At 45.7% G+C, this 15,134-nt stretch overlaps 1 protein-coding gene across 1 annotated transcript in view; it reads left to right on the forward strand.

Annotated features, from left to right (window-relative positions):
* The window catches only part of BLK (BLK proto-oncogene, Src family tyrosine kinase), a 48,766-nt gene that overhangs the window by 23,835 nt on the left and 9,797 nt on the right, over nt 1-15,134 (forward strand). Inside the window, exons 2-6 of the mRNA XM_039876074.1 lie at nt 5,535-5,643; nt 7,890-7,941; nt 9,790-9,883; nt 10,855-10,953; nt 12,116-12,219. Coding sequence (XP_039732008.1) covers nt 5,536-5,643; nt 7,890-7,941; nt 9,790-9,883; nt 10,855-10,953; nt 12,116-12,219 — 457 coding nt within the window. The 5' untranslated portion in view covers nt 5,535. The remainder of the gene's footprint in view (nt 1-5,534; nt 5,644-7,889; nt 7,942-9,789; nt 9,884-10,854; nt 10,954-12,115; nt 12,220-15,134) is intronic.

The raw sequence follows: 15,134 nt of genomic DNA on the forward strand, positions 1-15,134 counted from the left end.
GCTTCTGGAGCCCCCAGCGCCGATGGAGGGACTCAGAGCTATCACCCCTTCTCTGGGCCACCCAGCATCCTGCCATCATGTTTGCCTTTGTTTCCTACCCGCCACCACCACCAAACACCCTGGCTCTCAAAGCCAGGCCCTCGGCCCCACAAGGAAAAGCAGGAAATCCCCATGGATTCCAGGGCCACCTTTGAGCATCGGGAAGCTCTAGAGTAGGAAAGCGTCTGTCTCCCAAGTCCCTCCGGTCATCCTCTAGTTAGGGTCTATTTAGTGCTCTCTATGTTCTTGTTCTTTCTCATACTCATCTTGTTTGGTTCGTGTGACAACCACGTGAGCTATGTTTTACAGGCTATCGGTCCATAAAACCTGCAGATTTGCTCATTATGTGGCAATATCCCGAGATATATTCCATATGTTGAATTTGGACTTGAGCATATCAGCCAGTGAAGGAACATTCCCAACCATCAACCACTCGCCTGCCAACAGCTCAGTCTTGGCTGGACAACCATTTTCATCTGGGTAATAGTGTTTGCACAATTGTTTTAATATTTCTGTGCATTTTCTCCTAATTTTACACAAATAGTCAGATTGTCACTGGGATTATGCCCATAATCATGGGTAAGTGCATAATTAAAAGACATCTGTGAAAGGCTGAAAATAGATTGTGAAGATTTGCCAAATAGAGAAGATATAATTGAGAATTTTGTAACATGGTTTAACTCTGCAGAAACAGAACTATCCCCTCCTACCAAAACAGGAAAGTCCACTGTTTGACTGTTCCCAGCATTCCCCTTTGACTGTGCTTTTCCGGAAGGCTTTATATATGAAACTAGGACTGGTTGTATGCCTCCCCATCCTATAGGTAGGGAGACTGAGACTCAGAGAGATTCAGGGATTTGCCCAATTTCACACAGCCAATGCATAGCTTGCTTTTGAGTACAGGTTCCTTGGACCACTCACTCACCCATGCTGGACCAGGGAGGAAGCAGAAGGCTGTCAGAGTCTCTGCCCAAAATTCCAGGGTGGCACTCACCCCAGATCTCCTCACCCCAGCAGCTCCACCAGAGGATTCTCCTCTGTAAGAGAGGGCTTTGGAGGAAGGAAGTAGCAGCCCCCACAGAGGAGAGGATAGAGTATCTGAACCTAAACCTGAACTGTGGGCAAGGGGGTTGGAGGCCCAGGCAAGGCCACTCATGCGCCTGCTTTGGACAGCGAGCTCGGAGCAGTATTAGGGCAGGGAGCACCCTCCAGCCACCTTCAGTGAGACTTCAGCAAGCCACCTCACCATTCTATCTTCAGCTATAAAATGAGGATAATTAACCTATTGATGCTATCTTGACTATCAAATGATATCCGTTAAATGCTTTTTGACCTGTGAAATGCTAGGCAACTGTAAGTAAAGGATGCCTAGTTTCTCTATTTTTAGTTGCTGCCTCCACCACATCCCCTATTAGGCTGAGGCTGTCTTTCAGGCTTTGAGTATCTTCCCTGGGGCCCACATTGACCTCCCTGCTCTGGTCAGAGTCTGCATGGGGTCCAATCCAATCAACAGGGAGAGGTCAGGAAAAGTCTGAAGCTCAGGCAGTCCTGGCCTATCTTTCAGTGGCCATTCTCAAGAACTGAGGCTGGCCCTAGCTCCAGGCCATATGCTCCCTTTGTTACTAGGCAAATCATTCACATTCTATTTTTACTTCTCTGCTTGTAACAATGATATTTTACTAGTAAAGCATTCAATAAAATGATCAGAAAGAAGGTAAAAGTCACACGAAGTCCTATTACCTGAGATAAACAATATGAACAGTTTAGGAAATATCTTTTTGGGTCACTGCTTTGCATTAACACCCACCCACACACCTACGATTTTTTTACTTGCTTTTTTTTTTTTTACCTCTACCTCTTTTTTCTGTCTCTACCTCCTCTACCAATAACCAAAGTTATCAGTGTTCATCCTCCCAAACCTCACTCCATGTAATATAAAAACATGCGCAATACCTGTATAAGAGGTTTATTTTCTCATTCTTAGGTATTTCTAAATATGGGGTAACCTCGGGCACTTCTCTTCTTGATTTTCTCGCATAACAGTACCTCGTAGAAAATCCTCTTAGCCTCACTGGTAAAGATCTAGCGCATTCTTTTAAATAGTTACATAATATTTTACAGATTTTTAGAGTGCAGATTTATTCAACAATTCTCCAACTGGTGAGAAATTACAAAGCTTTTTTTGTATTTTTGATTTGTTTACTGTTATAACTTAGTTGTAATTAACATTTTGGTATCTCATATATTCTTATGTAATGATGTCTTTTACTCTGTGGATTCTCAGAAGCGGGATTATTAATCAAGAGATACGTATATTTTTTAATTTTAATAGAACTTGAAAGATTGCTTTCTAAAAGGTCATTAATATTTCATGTTTTATTGTTCAATAATTATTTATTCAGCTTTTACACCATGCTAAGCTCTGTTTTAGCAATATAGATCCAACAATGAATAAAACAAAGATCTCAAACATCATGGAGGTTTCATCCTAGAAATGGAGTAGGGAAGAACAGATGAAATAACAATAACTTTAATAAATACTTTTTTATCAAAACTGTAGGAAAACATAGTTTTTCCTTGCTTTACTATCAACAATTATTATTATCTTTTCTTTCTTTTTTTTCCCCAATTTATTGATATAATGCGATATTTTATTGTTATCTTAACTTGGATTTTCCGATTGGTAGTTTTCGCATTTTACACATTTATTTAGCTATTTGGATTTGTATTGGCTAAACAACCTATTTATAATCTTCATGCATTTTTCTATTGAGTGGATTGTATGCTAGACCCATATTGTCAGTGTTCATGAGCTCTGTGTATATTATAAATAGACATTTATCTGACATATGCTTTGCAAATCTTTTCCTCAATCTATTGCTTATCTACTGACTTCAAGACGGATTATTTTACCATGTAATACCTTTAACATTTATGAATTTGTCTTTTTGTTTGATTGTGTCTTTTTGTCCTCTCTTAGCTTCTGGCTAGTCTTTGTCAATTCTTATCTCCAAATTCTGGGCCATATGTATTGTCTCTTAAATTTTCTCTCAATTAATTTTTTATTTTTTATGTTTTTCTTCAATACACCTGGAGTTTATCTTTTAATATGGTGTAAGGTATGGGGCCAATTGTATTTTATTCTAGGTAGATAGCTGTTTTCCCAATACCATTTATTAAAATAAACCCTCAATTCTCTACTGAATTAAAATGCCACCTTTTACATATATGCTGTTCTCGCATGTGTTGAAATCTGTTTGCATGCTTGTTGTTCTGCTCCATTGGCTATAGGTCTATTGTTATTCCAATTTCATGCCTTTTTTTTTTAATTTCATGCTTTTTTTATTAGTCTTCTTTTTCTTAATTTTAAAAATTAGGTTAAAACTTTAGTCATAGGAACCTTCAGATAATTTTATCTGATTAAAAATTGTAATTATTATTGAAAGTACATTCAATTTATGTTAAGAAAAAGAAAAAGACATAATCAAAAATAGAAGAGATTAAAATAATTATAAGAATGCTACATAGAACTTAATGGCAAAAAATTAGAAAAGGTGGAAGAAATCAAAGATTTCCTATAAAATCATATAAATCATCAACATGGTGTGAAAAAGAGAAAAAAATGGGAACAGACAAAAACAGGATGTGTCTGAACAAGTTCCAGTAGAAGTTGAAAATATATTTAAAGACCTATTTAAAAGAACCCCAGGGACAGATGATTTGCCAGGTGAGTTCTAACTAGCCTTTAAAGAACAGATAGTCACAATATTATTAAACTATTTGAGACCATAGGCAAAAAGAAAGAGAGCTCCCCAATATGTGTGATAATGCCTCACAGACAAATCCCACTTGGGAATACAGATTCTCATTCAAAATAAAATATTAGCTAATAGGACCCATCCACACATCAAAAAGACTAACTCACTATAATCAAATAGCTTTTATTACAAAATGAAAGGATGTCTTGATGCCAGAAAAATTATCAGCATAGTTCATTAATCAACAAATTAAAGCTATCATATGAATAGAGACTAAATAGGCACCTGATAAAATTCAGTAGCTATTCCTAATAAAAATGCATAATTCCTTATCCGAAATTCTGATACCCAGAAATCTCTGAAAACTGGAACTAAAACTTTGTCACTGTATTTCATCTTATGTTAAAGCTGACCTGAACAGACATAAGATATTTAAATACAGAGAGTGTTATTCTTTCCAAATGTACAGGATTATATGTTCTGTATGGAAAGCATATTTAAAAAAGTATAGGTTATTTGTTGCTATGGCTCTCTATCCTATATTAAAAATTATTAGTTTTTTCTTTTATCAAGGTGAGTTTGAGAAATGATATGAGGCATGTGCCTTCAACTCTCTAGAAGAAAAGTATTACCATGTTTTACTGAATCTAAGACATTACTGTGTAGAAGGCTAGCATTTGTTTTATGTATACAAAAAGAGAAAAAAAATGCTACTAATTGCTCTATGAACCATCATCAGACGTAAGACACGTTCTGGTTTCAGAGATATTGAAATGTGAAAAATTGCATCTCAGAATTAGTGAAATTGCATCTCAGAATTAGTGAAATATGGTGCAAGGCAGTCAGGAACCCAGCATGGAGCACGCGGCTCATCCGACAAGAGCAGGCACACAAGGCCCCCCTTCCACAAATGTCAGTGTCTTGGGGAGGGTCTGGGCGCGAGGTCTGGGTTGCGGTCATCTGGCGTCAGCCAGGACTCAGGTTGGATTTGCACTGGGTAGTTGTTGGGCCACAAACCGGCTCTTTAACGCCTCCAAACTCAGTCTTGGGATGATAATAATAACTACTCACACTTATTTTAGAGTTGAAAGGATAATACAAGATAAAGTTTGTGACTTTCCCAGTCAAGAGTAAGCCCTCCCTCAATGGCAGCCCCTGGAATGAGGGTGGTGGTGATGGGGGCTGAGAATCTACGGTCTTTTATGATTCTTTACTCAAGAAAAATCTTCACCATATTTCTCTCCCCTCTAAAGATTTCCTGATATTACTGAAGAAGCTGCAATTAGCCTTAGATGTCTATACTATCTACGTGCCCTAAATTTATAACATCTCACCTGAAAAACTGAGCTAGACCCGGGTAGTGACAAAATGACAGCTAAAACCCAGACCACTAGTCATATTTGTCAGACTCTTTCTAGATGCTAAAGCTCCTGTCCCCAGCGGGCTTGGATCCATCCCAGCAGTTTCTGGTGGTTTCCTCAGGCTAAATGATCTCTGTGGCCTAAATTCAGTCATTTCTCCTCTCTGGGCCACTTCTTCCTGTGCTAGAAAAAAAAAGATGGGTGCAAGTTAGCCCACCCAACCCCCTTCTGATTCCATATTCTGACTTTGAACTTCACTACCCTCTACTTCCACCCACCTTTCTAATTGGCGGCCTGGAAGGAGTTTAGGGGAGCTCTTCCGTCCAGGCGCTGAAGACCTACTCACGTCACCAATCTGCTCTGTGTTCTCCGACAGGATGGGAGTGGTGAGCAGCAAAAAGCAGGTCAAGGAGAAGAGTAAGGGCCGATGGAGCCCTGTGAAGGTCGGCACCTCGAACAGAGAGCCCCCACCGCTGCCACCCCTGGTGAGTGACCGCTCTTCCCAGCTGGAGAGGGAGGGGCAGGAGCGGGAGCACAGAACATGTGCCGCTCCGTGGGGGCAGCTGCTTGTCTCTAGCCAGCCCCAGCACCATCTCTAGGTAAAGCAGGGTTCCGACAAATAGGTCCCCACCCAGTTCATGTCCGTGTGGCAGTATAGTAGAATGTTTAACAGCCAGACTGCAAGAGTTTAAATCAATTAGCTGTGTCTTCAAAGCAGGTTACTTAACTCCCCTATGCCTCAGTTTCTGCATCTGCAAAATGGATTTGCTAAAAGTGCAACAATATGCCATGTAAATACAAGTCTGCGGTGCAATAACGTATTGCCTTTATCACAGGACTGGGCATGGTTAGCCCCCAGTAATTCTTGGCCGGTTTTCATTGTTCAAGGGCAACCTTGAAGAGGAAATGAAATCAAAGAGGTCATTTGAGAAAAGTTCATGGTGGGGAAGGGTCTAGGCATTTAGCAAATCTGCTGCCCCCATCCCTACCCAGAAGCTCCTGGAGATCATTGTCCCCTTCCTGGCATTGTGCCAGCATTCCAAAGTGCTTACTTCCCTGGGATGAGGTGTCCTAAGCCTGGAGGGTGCTTATACTCACCTCCCCAGCAGGCCTTCAAATGCTCATGGAGCCTGTCTCAAAGTCCTGGTCTGTTTACAAAGCATTGGCAATTCCCAAAGATGCAGTTTTAGATGACTGTTTATGTGCCCTCTGCCTACTCCCTTTTGGTTTGGGGCATTTGGAAGTCATACCTGGATTGCCCTCTCCTGCTCTCTGTACCCCAACAGGCACTTCCAACTGGTCAACACTTTATTCCAACTGTGACCCGACGGGGGTGAGGATTGCTACTCCCATTTCTTAGATAAACCAGGCATTTTATCTATCTGTGTCCCGACTTAGTGCAGGGCTTGGCACGTAACATTGAAACGTTTGTTCAGTGACTGGATAATAGAAAGGACAACTCGAACTTAGGTTGAATAATTTACCCAAAGTTACATGCTAATAAGTAGTAGAGCCTGGAATGTTTTTAACTTTTAAAAAGTCACTTAATCCGTATTAATCATGGAAAAAATTATAAATACTTATTATCCCACTACCCAATGACGCTTGGAGATAGTGCTTCAGAGCTCCTGCCTCCAGACCCTTTTTCTCTGTGTTATTTACATCATGTGTTTATATTTTCAATGGGACCATACTATACATATCATTTTATAAAATGCTACTTCAAAATTGTGTTTAATAAATATAGAATGCGAAAAAAGGTGATTTATAACACAAAGTCAAGTTGAAAGGAGAATAAAATGAACACCTAGTGCAGCCCTTCCCATCTTCAGAGGTAGAAAGTGACTCGCCCCACTGAAGCTCCCCTACTGTCCCCCTCGTCCATCCCCCTCAGCCCAGGCCCCACTATTCTAAGTGTGTTTATCATTCCTTAGCTTTTCTTTTTTTGTATTATCACATATGCATATATTCCTAAACACTATTTAGTTTAATTTCGCATGTTATGAACTTTAAATCAATTGACTCCAACAGTATGTATTCTTCCGAGACTCTGATTTCAGATCTACGCTGTGTGGTAAGCTTCATCCACGTGGATGCATGTAGCTCTAGTTCATTAACTAGCAGGGTGCAGGATTTCATCATGTGGCTATGCCCCAATTTATCTATTCTTCGATCATTGGTCATAAGAATGGTTTCTATCCTTTAACAATTTTTATATTTGAAAATTATTATTATTTCTGCTGGCAGCAGTCTTGTACATGTTTCCGGGTACACATGCGAAAAAGTTTCTCTGCAGGACATATATCTAGGAATATGTTTGTTGAGTTTTAGGGTAAATATGCCATTGAAACAGTTTTCTTTGAGAACGAATATCCTTTTGCAATTTCATCATTTAATGGCAGAGCCAGGATCTTAACCCAGATGATCTTTCCACAGTCATTCCACAGCCGCCTCTTACAAAGTTGGAGCATCCCCACACACCCCTCCTCTAGCCGTGTGTCTGTATGGTCAGGGCAAAGATGGCAGTTGGTTTGGGGTTGTGCGAGATGGCCCTGGTACCTGAGGAGTTGCAGCAGCAGGTATAGAATTTACCTGTGCGACCTCTGTGCCAACAGAGCAGCTCCGCACGGACCATGCAGCTGACACTCACAGCAGTCTCGCCTACCGCCCGCCAGGCCCTGCTCAGGCTGTGGGGCGTTGAACTAACAGAGCGCATGTGTTTCTGCTCCAGATCATGTTTAACCACCTGGCTCCTGCACCTCCCGACACATGCCCGGATCAAGGTAAGAAGGGGCTGCTTTGGAAGCTGAGAGCCCACAGGCCATCTCCCCAGGCCCTGGTTTCGTGCAGTTAGAACAGAGGCTCAGTTGGAAGCAGCTTCCTGCAGAAGATGGGGCGCAGGCCCTCTAGGGCCAGAGAGAAGAAAGTCGGGGGGAGGCTGAGCAAGGAGCAGCTAGGCATGTGGCCCAGCTTCGTGCCAGCTTCGCCTGCCCTTGGGGGCCTCTCTAGGAACCAAGCACCCGTTCCTTTAGTGTGCCTGAGTCTGGGTGAGATTTTTCTTAAAAGGACTTTATAAACTATAAATGAGCACAAAAAGACAAGAGTTACAGTAAATACAAACGGCATCATCAAACGCAGGCTTTCAAAGATCTAACTGCAATCTCAAAGGGTGAGGGTCCATGGCTCCTCTGTGGCTTCCCTCCCAGCCCTGGGTCTGTTCTATGCCCTGGGTCTGTTCCGTGCAGGCGACCGTCTTGTTTCCTCCTTTCTCGGCCCCTTCTCAAAAGTCCCCTGCTGACCTTCTAACCACCCACACCACCCTCCCTCACCCCCGGTCTCCACTTCCACTTTGGTGGGCAGTACTGTGGAGGGAACATACTGAATGACCTCAGCCTTCCTGGGTCAGGATTCGGACCTTGGGAGGGGCTCACAGGATGGTGGCCTCAGAATTGGCTGGCAGGACGGCAGCACCCCCAGCATCCTCATAATTCACTTCCACATAGTCATTAATTCATTTACACAGTTTGCACTGAGCAGACGAGACCCAGAGCCCAGCTTTGTCCAAGGGCCTGGGAAGCTGTAAAATAAGTAAGACATGGCTCCTCCCCTGCAAGAGCTCAGAGTCTGTCAAACTCATGAGCCAAATGCTGGAACTGGGTTGGTGACCTCACCTGTGTCTCTTATCCTGCTGTAGATCACGATTAACAACCAACGGAGGCCATCCTTCGCTTCCTGCGGGGGCGGGAGTGAGGGGCCCACATCTTTAGGAAGGAAACCCAGGGCATGGAAACAAACTAACTGCCTTTGGCACAAGAACTTGAATCTCAGAACCAGAGGGGTCTCCATCATCTATTGCAAATTCCCCTTCCCACAAAGGGATATGACTAGTCCAAGATCATGCCACACAGTAGTGACAAAGATAAGCCATCTACTCCTGGGGAAGTTTGGTGGTCTCCAGGTGACCTTTTCCAGGTGGGCCTTGGCTGTGTAGAAAAGTTCTCATAACTAGCAGTGGTCATTTGAAAGATGACATGACAAGCTCTAGACTCCTCTCTCCACCTCCGTTCTAGGGACCCCCAGCAAGTCAGGGGTACTGCCAGCCAGAAGCACCGTGATGGTGCCCTGGGCATGGTTACAGTTGCCATGTTCCAAGACCACGGCTCCCTTTGGAGTAGAAGCAGGAGGATACAGGTGGGGAAGGGGAAGAGAGAGGAAGCCTAAGTGCCCCCAAGGTGATAAGGGCTCAGCCAATTCTGGCTCCCAAACTTGGGTCTGCAGCCACTGTGACCATGAAGTTGATCTCCCTAGACCTTCGGGCTATCGATTTCCTTACACAATAGCCCTGTCCAGGCCCTAGGGCTTTTCTGCGTGGGGTCCAGAAACGAAGATGGGATGGACTCCGAGGGGCAGCTCATCCTTGTTCCCAGCAGCAAGGTCAGGAGGTCGGTCTGCCAGACAAAATTTGTTTCTTCTGCATCAGTGAGTGAAAGGTTCACCGCAGCTTCCCCTCTGCCCCTGCCTCTTCCTGACCCCCTTAGTGATCAGAAGATGGCTCATGGCACAGACTTACCTGTCCCCACCATTAGTCCAGCGGGCCTGAGCGGTGGCCTCTTTTTTCTTGTTCCCTTTAGAGGAGCATTTCGTGGTGGCGCTATATGACTACTCGGCAGTGAATGACCGTGACCTGCAGATGCTGAAGGGGGAGAAGCTGCAGATCCTAAAAGAGTGAGTTTCCAGAATGCCATGCCACGGTCAGAGGTGTCTGCGGCTCCCTGTCACAGCAGGATCCAGCCCACCGGGCCATCTCCCTCACCCCACCCCGACGCCCTCCGTGGCTGCCTCCAGAATACCTTCTCCATTGTCCTGCCCCCAAGCCCTGCTTCCAGCATTTTCTTAAACTGACTCAACCATCTTCCTTCCACCTGCCTTTCCAGAGACTTCCTGGTGAGATTGTTTCCTGCTCTGCTGTCAAAATCCTACTCTTCCTTCAAAGTCCACGTCTAATCTCACCTCCTCCGTGCAGCCCTGCTGTACCCGCCTAGCTGCTCCATCACTGCTCTGAGTCGAGTCAGTTCCGTCCGTATTTGTTTACCTTGCCAGACAAAATCTCACATCGGATTCTACTTGTGAAATCAGCTGTAGTTTTTTCCCCAGTGTTTCTTCTCCGAAACTCCTCCAGAATCTGCTCCCCAGCGTCTGGCTGGTCCTGTAGAGTCCGGAGGGGCTGCTTTTGTTCTTGAAGTTCTGCAAAGGCCTTGAGTCAAAAGCACAAAAACCCTGACCTTCTGACCGTCCCTGGGCTGCCTGGTTCCTCCTTTCGCCAGCGGCCCTCCTCCTGTTTTTGTTTTTCCGTCCAGTCCCAACTCACTTGCTACATTCTAAAGGTGTCCATTACTCACTATAAGACAACTTGGCCTATTGGTTTGGCCAGGCTGTTCAGACACTCTGTCCCTGGGAGGCTGTGCCGTCCCCCTCTCTCCCCTGGACCAGGAGCACTTTGGGTCTGTCAGATGCTGGATGAGTTAGAAATAACCCAGGGAGACCCTGTGTCTCTGAGCAACTCACACAAGTTCCCTCTCATCCGCCAGACCGTCTGCCTCGTGGGGATGAGACCGTATTGTGGAGGGCTGTGAGCTGCCCCAGAAAGAGGCTCTTATGAGCCACTATGCCATTTCTGTTTTCCCTTCTCCCCTTAGAGCTGGAGACTGGTGGTTGGCCAAGTCTCTCGTCACAGGAAGAGAAGGCTACGTGCCCAGCAACTTTGTGGCCCGAGTAGAGACCCTGGAAGTGGAAAAGTAAGTGAACAGACAGAGGCCCCTCAAAGCAGAGGTGTGCTCACTGCTTCTGCCCTGCGGGCTGCTGCGCAGGGTGGGGCCAGACAGCGGCTAAGAAGTGAGCCTATGTGAACCCAGAACAGAGGGAGAAGGGACGGGGCAGGGAACTTAGCTGCTGGGAAAAGCTTGTGTACCGTCCCAGACAACATTTAAATTACTGTGAGGTACTGAGGGAGTCGCCCCTCTATGAGCACCTCTCTCTTCCTATCTGTAAAACAAGAATTGTCCCTTTCCTGGCTTGCCTGGATAGAAACGTCCCTAAAGTCCCATGGCCTTGCACGCTAGCAGCGAGGCCTGTGATCAGCTGTATCCAGTGGACAGGACTCGGGGGCTTGGGTGTCAGGGGACTCGCAGGATGGCGGCCTTGTTCAGCATTGGCTGGCAGGGCAGCAGCACCCTCAGCATCCTCATAACCCGTTTCTGCACAGCACCGAAAGGTCCACCTCGTCCAGTCGGGGCCTCAGCCGTGAATTCTCTCACGCAGTCTGCACTGAGCAGACAGGACCCTGAGCTCAGCTCTGTCCAAGAGCTGGGGAAGCTGTGAAATGAGTAAGACGCGGCTCTTCCCCTGCAAGAGCTCAGAGTCTGTCAAACTCATGAGCAAAGTGACCTAACCTGGTGTCCCTCATCCAGTGATTGTCGCCCTTGGGAAGGTTCCCTGTGTGGCACTCCAAGATCTGTGCTCTTCCCCGGAAAAGCATGCATGACCATGGGACACGTCCACACTGACCAACCCATGCTCAGGGAGAACATGGCAGGAATTGTGCTCTGAGAGTCTGATTCAGAGACCTGGCCCCAGGGTGGCTGTGCTCTGAGGGCAGGTGGTCATGTGCCTTTTCACAGGGCAAAATTAACAAAGGGCACCCAAATAATGTCCTTGATTCATTTCAGGAAAACAGTAAGTCCATCTGCTGATGGGAAGAGGGAAGGAAGTGGGGCACGGGGACAAGGGGCGTTTCATGTTTCAAGATGCCAGGGGCGCTGGCTCAGGATGAACTTGGGAACGGGATCGCATATTTTATTTCCTGGGGGAAGGGTATAGCTTAGGAGGGAGGTTTGGACAAGAACGTTCTGAGGAGCATGGCCGCTCTCTGAGGCTTGCCTGCCTTCGTTTTTTTCCCAGGTGGTTCTTTAGATCAATTAGCCGGAAAGATGCCGAGAGGCAGCTTCTAGCTCCAATCAATAAGGCGGGCTCCTTTCTTATTAGAGAGAGCGAAACTAACAAAGGTAGGTGTGGGCGGCTGCCCTCTCCTCCCTGTGCAGCTCCAGGAAGCCCCCCACCCCCCAGGCCTGGCTGCTGTGGGTGTGGGGTGGGGGTGGGGAGATACCAGCCCGCAGAACCTGGCAACTTCCAGCCTGGGTCTCCCTCCCAATTCAGGCCCTGCCTGGGCAGCCCGGCTAGTGCCCAGCAGTTGAGCTGGAGGCTGTACCCACTAACAGTTCTCCCATCACCCAGGCTGGCAATACGCCATAGGCTCCAGTAGGCCAGGTAGTTGGAGAGCTCCTGTGTCAGGCTGGCTCGCCTCAACTCCGGGCCAGCGAGAGCACAGAGGCTGGCAGGGTCAGGCGAGGGAGCCCAACCCAGAGCCACATTCTGGAATCAAAGGATTTGCGAGATGAAAGAATCTTAGGAGATAATCTCGGCCAGAGGCTGTGACCTCAGACACTTATAGGAGTGCGGAAAGTAACAAGTCCGAGGAATGGCCTGTGGCTGGATATAAAAGAAGGGGCAGTGATTGGGGAGAACTGGCGGGACCCTGGGATTCACTAAGCAAAACGTTTCTGCCCTCACCCTTAGGCCACTGGGTTTTCTCTTTCCCTTTCATTGTTTTCTTTCTTTCCTTCTTTCCTTAAAGCCTTTTTGTTATAAAATATAAAACACATATAAAAATACATAAATTATAAATGAGTATATAATTAGAACTACAGAATCATAGTAAGTAAACAGCTTGCAACCACAAGAGAGAATATTCCAGAAATCTCAAGCCCCTCTCACTCTTCTATTTGTACCCCTTTCTGATTCAACCTCCCCACCTCCCCAGAGGTCACCACTATCCTGACTTTTAGGGAAATCCTTCCTTGATTTTCTTTATGTTTCCTCTGTGTTTCAGCTTTAGACAAATGGTATCATACTATTTTTATTTTCGTGTGTCTTATTCCATTCATTCAATATCGCTTGTGAGATTCTATAGTAGTTTGCTAGGTCTGCTGCAATAAAGGACGAGCAACTGGGGTATTAAACAACAGAAATGTGTTTCTTCATTTCTGGAGGCTGGAAGTCCAAGACCGAGGTGTCGGCCACGGCGGCGCCTTCCGAGGCCTCCCTCCTTGGCTTGCAGATGACCGTCTTCTCCCTGTGTCTTCACGTGGCCTTCACTGTGTGTGTCTGTGTCCTAATCTCCTTTTCTTATAAAGACACTAGTCACATTGCATTAGGGTCCATCCTAATGACCTTACTTTAACTTAATCACCTCTTTAAAGACCATATTTCCAAATATAGTCACGCTCTTATATACTGGGGTTAGGATTTCAAAATAGGAATTTGGGGGGACACAATTCAGCCCATAACAGATTCATTCATATTGTTGAATATGACAGTAGTCTGTTCATTTTCATTGCTATGCAGAGTCTGGTGTATGAGTATTTCGTAAGCTATTTAGCCATTCTAATGTTGAGGGGCATGGGCCTGTTTCCAGTTGAAGGATATGAGGTTGAGGCTATTATGAACATGCTGCTCTGAACCTTATAATATAGGCTTCCTGGAACACATTTGCCACTAGTCTTCCATTTTCGAGATACTGGGCCAGTATCCCCATTTGAAAGATGAGGAAACTGGGTCCCTGAGGGAGGAAGTGACTCACATGAGTCCAACAGTGAACAAGTATCAGAGCCCAAATCATCTAAGAGCCTCTGAATAGCTTCACAAGCTCTAAAATATGTCACTGGCCTAACCTGGTGTGACGGAGAAGAACATCCCAAGGAGTGTAAAGAAAGCCTTTTGTTTATCAGGGCGCTGCACATAGGGACCTGTGACAGCCACTTTTTAACTGGAGAGGAGGTGATGACAGCAACATCTGGGGGAGAAGGGGGGCTGGACTGTGAGTTTCGTTCCCTGTGATTGCGGCAGTGAGAATGGACAGAGGTTGGCCTAGGGGGAGGACCCCACCGGGCTCGTCCCTCATTCACGGCTTGAGATCCGCAATGAGTAGAAGCACCAGAGCAGCAACAGCTGGACAAAGAGAGATGCTTATGACACATCATGAGGCTCAGGGGTCAGCCCTCGGCCTCATGGCCCCTCGATGTGTCAGGGCCATTTGGGGAGGTGGAGGGGTGCATTGATAAGTTGGGATGCTCTGTGCAGAATTTCCTGAAACGTACTAATGGACACATTCAGTTATATAATACATATAGGATATTGCCACTATTCCTTCTTAATGTCAGAGCCCCTATGTCCAAGAAACAATATGGGACTCACTGGAGATGACATAAATGTTTTGCTGTTGTTGTGGAATATTTCAAACACATCCAGAGGCATAAAGACTAGGATAATGGAACCCCTTGTACCCAACACCCAGCTTCAACAGTGGTCGACTTGGCCAATCCTGTTTCATGTACATCCCCATCTAACCCTATTATTTTAAAGCAAATCCCAGACATCATGTCGTTTCACCCTGGAAGTGAGGTTTTTATCATTGCTTATGGCTAAAGTGCCCTCTGGAAGGATAGAGGCCCCCAACCTCAGTGTGAAGGAGAAAAGGGTTCTCTAAAGATGGAGTACCTCCTCCTGTTATTGCTCACCCTAGGAAGATAGTCCAAGCTGAGCATTGGCCAGATGGAGCCGGGGCCACAAGACTGTCCAAGCATCATCACCCCCCACACACACACACACACACGTATGCACACATGCACACATATTCCTCAGAACTCCTAAACAAGACCCTTCTATCTGCATCTGTAAGCCACAGCCAGTGGATGCAAGGCAAGGGGAGAACGCTGCCCTCAGACGCAGGGGGAGTGAGTTTTAATCTCATATGGCCTCCAGACATCCCTTAGCCTCTCAAGTTTCAGTTTATTAATATCCATGTGAGGGCTCACTAGTTTCCCAGTCCAAAAGCAGATGATCCTTCCAGGGTTAAGATATC

This window comes from Pteropus medius, unplaced genomic scaffold (assembly GCF_902729225.1).
Source record: "Pteropus medius unplaced genomic scaffold, Ma_sr-lr_union100, whole genome shotgun sequence".
Classification (NCBI taxonomy): Eukaryota; Metazoa; Chordata; class Mammalia; order Chiroptera; family Pteropodidae; genus Pteropus; species Pteropus medius.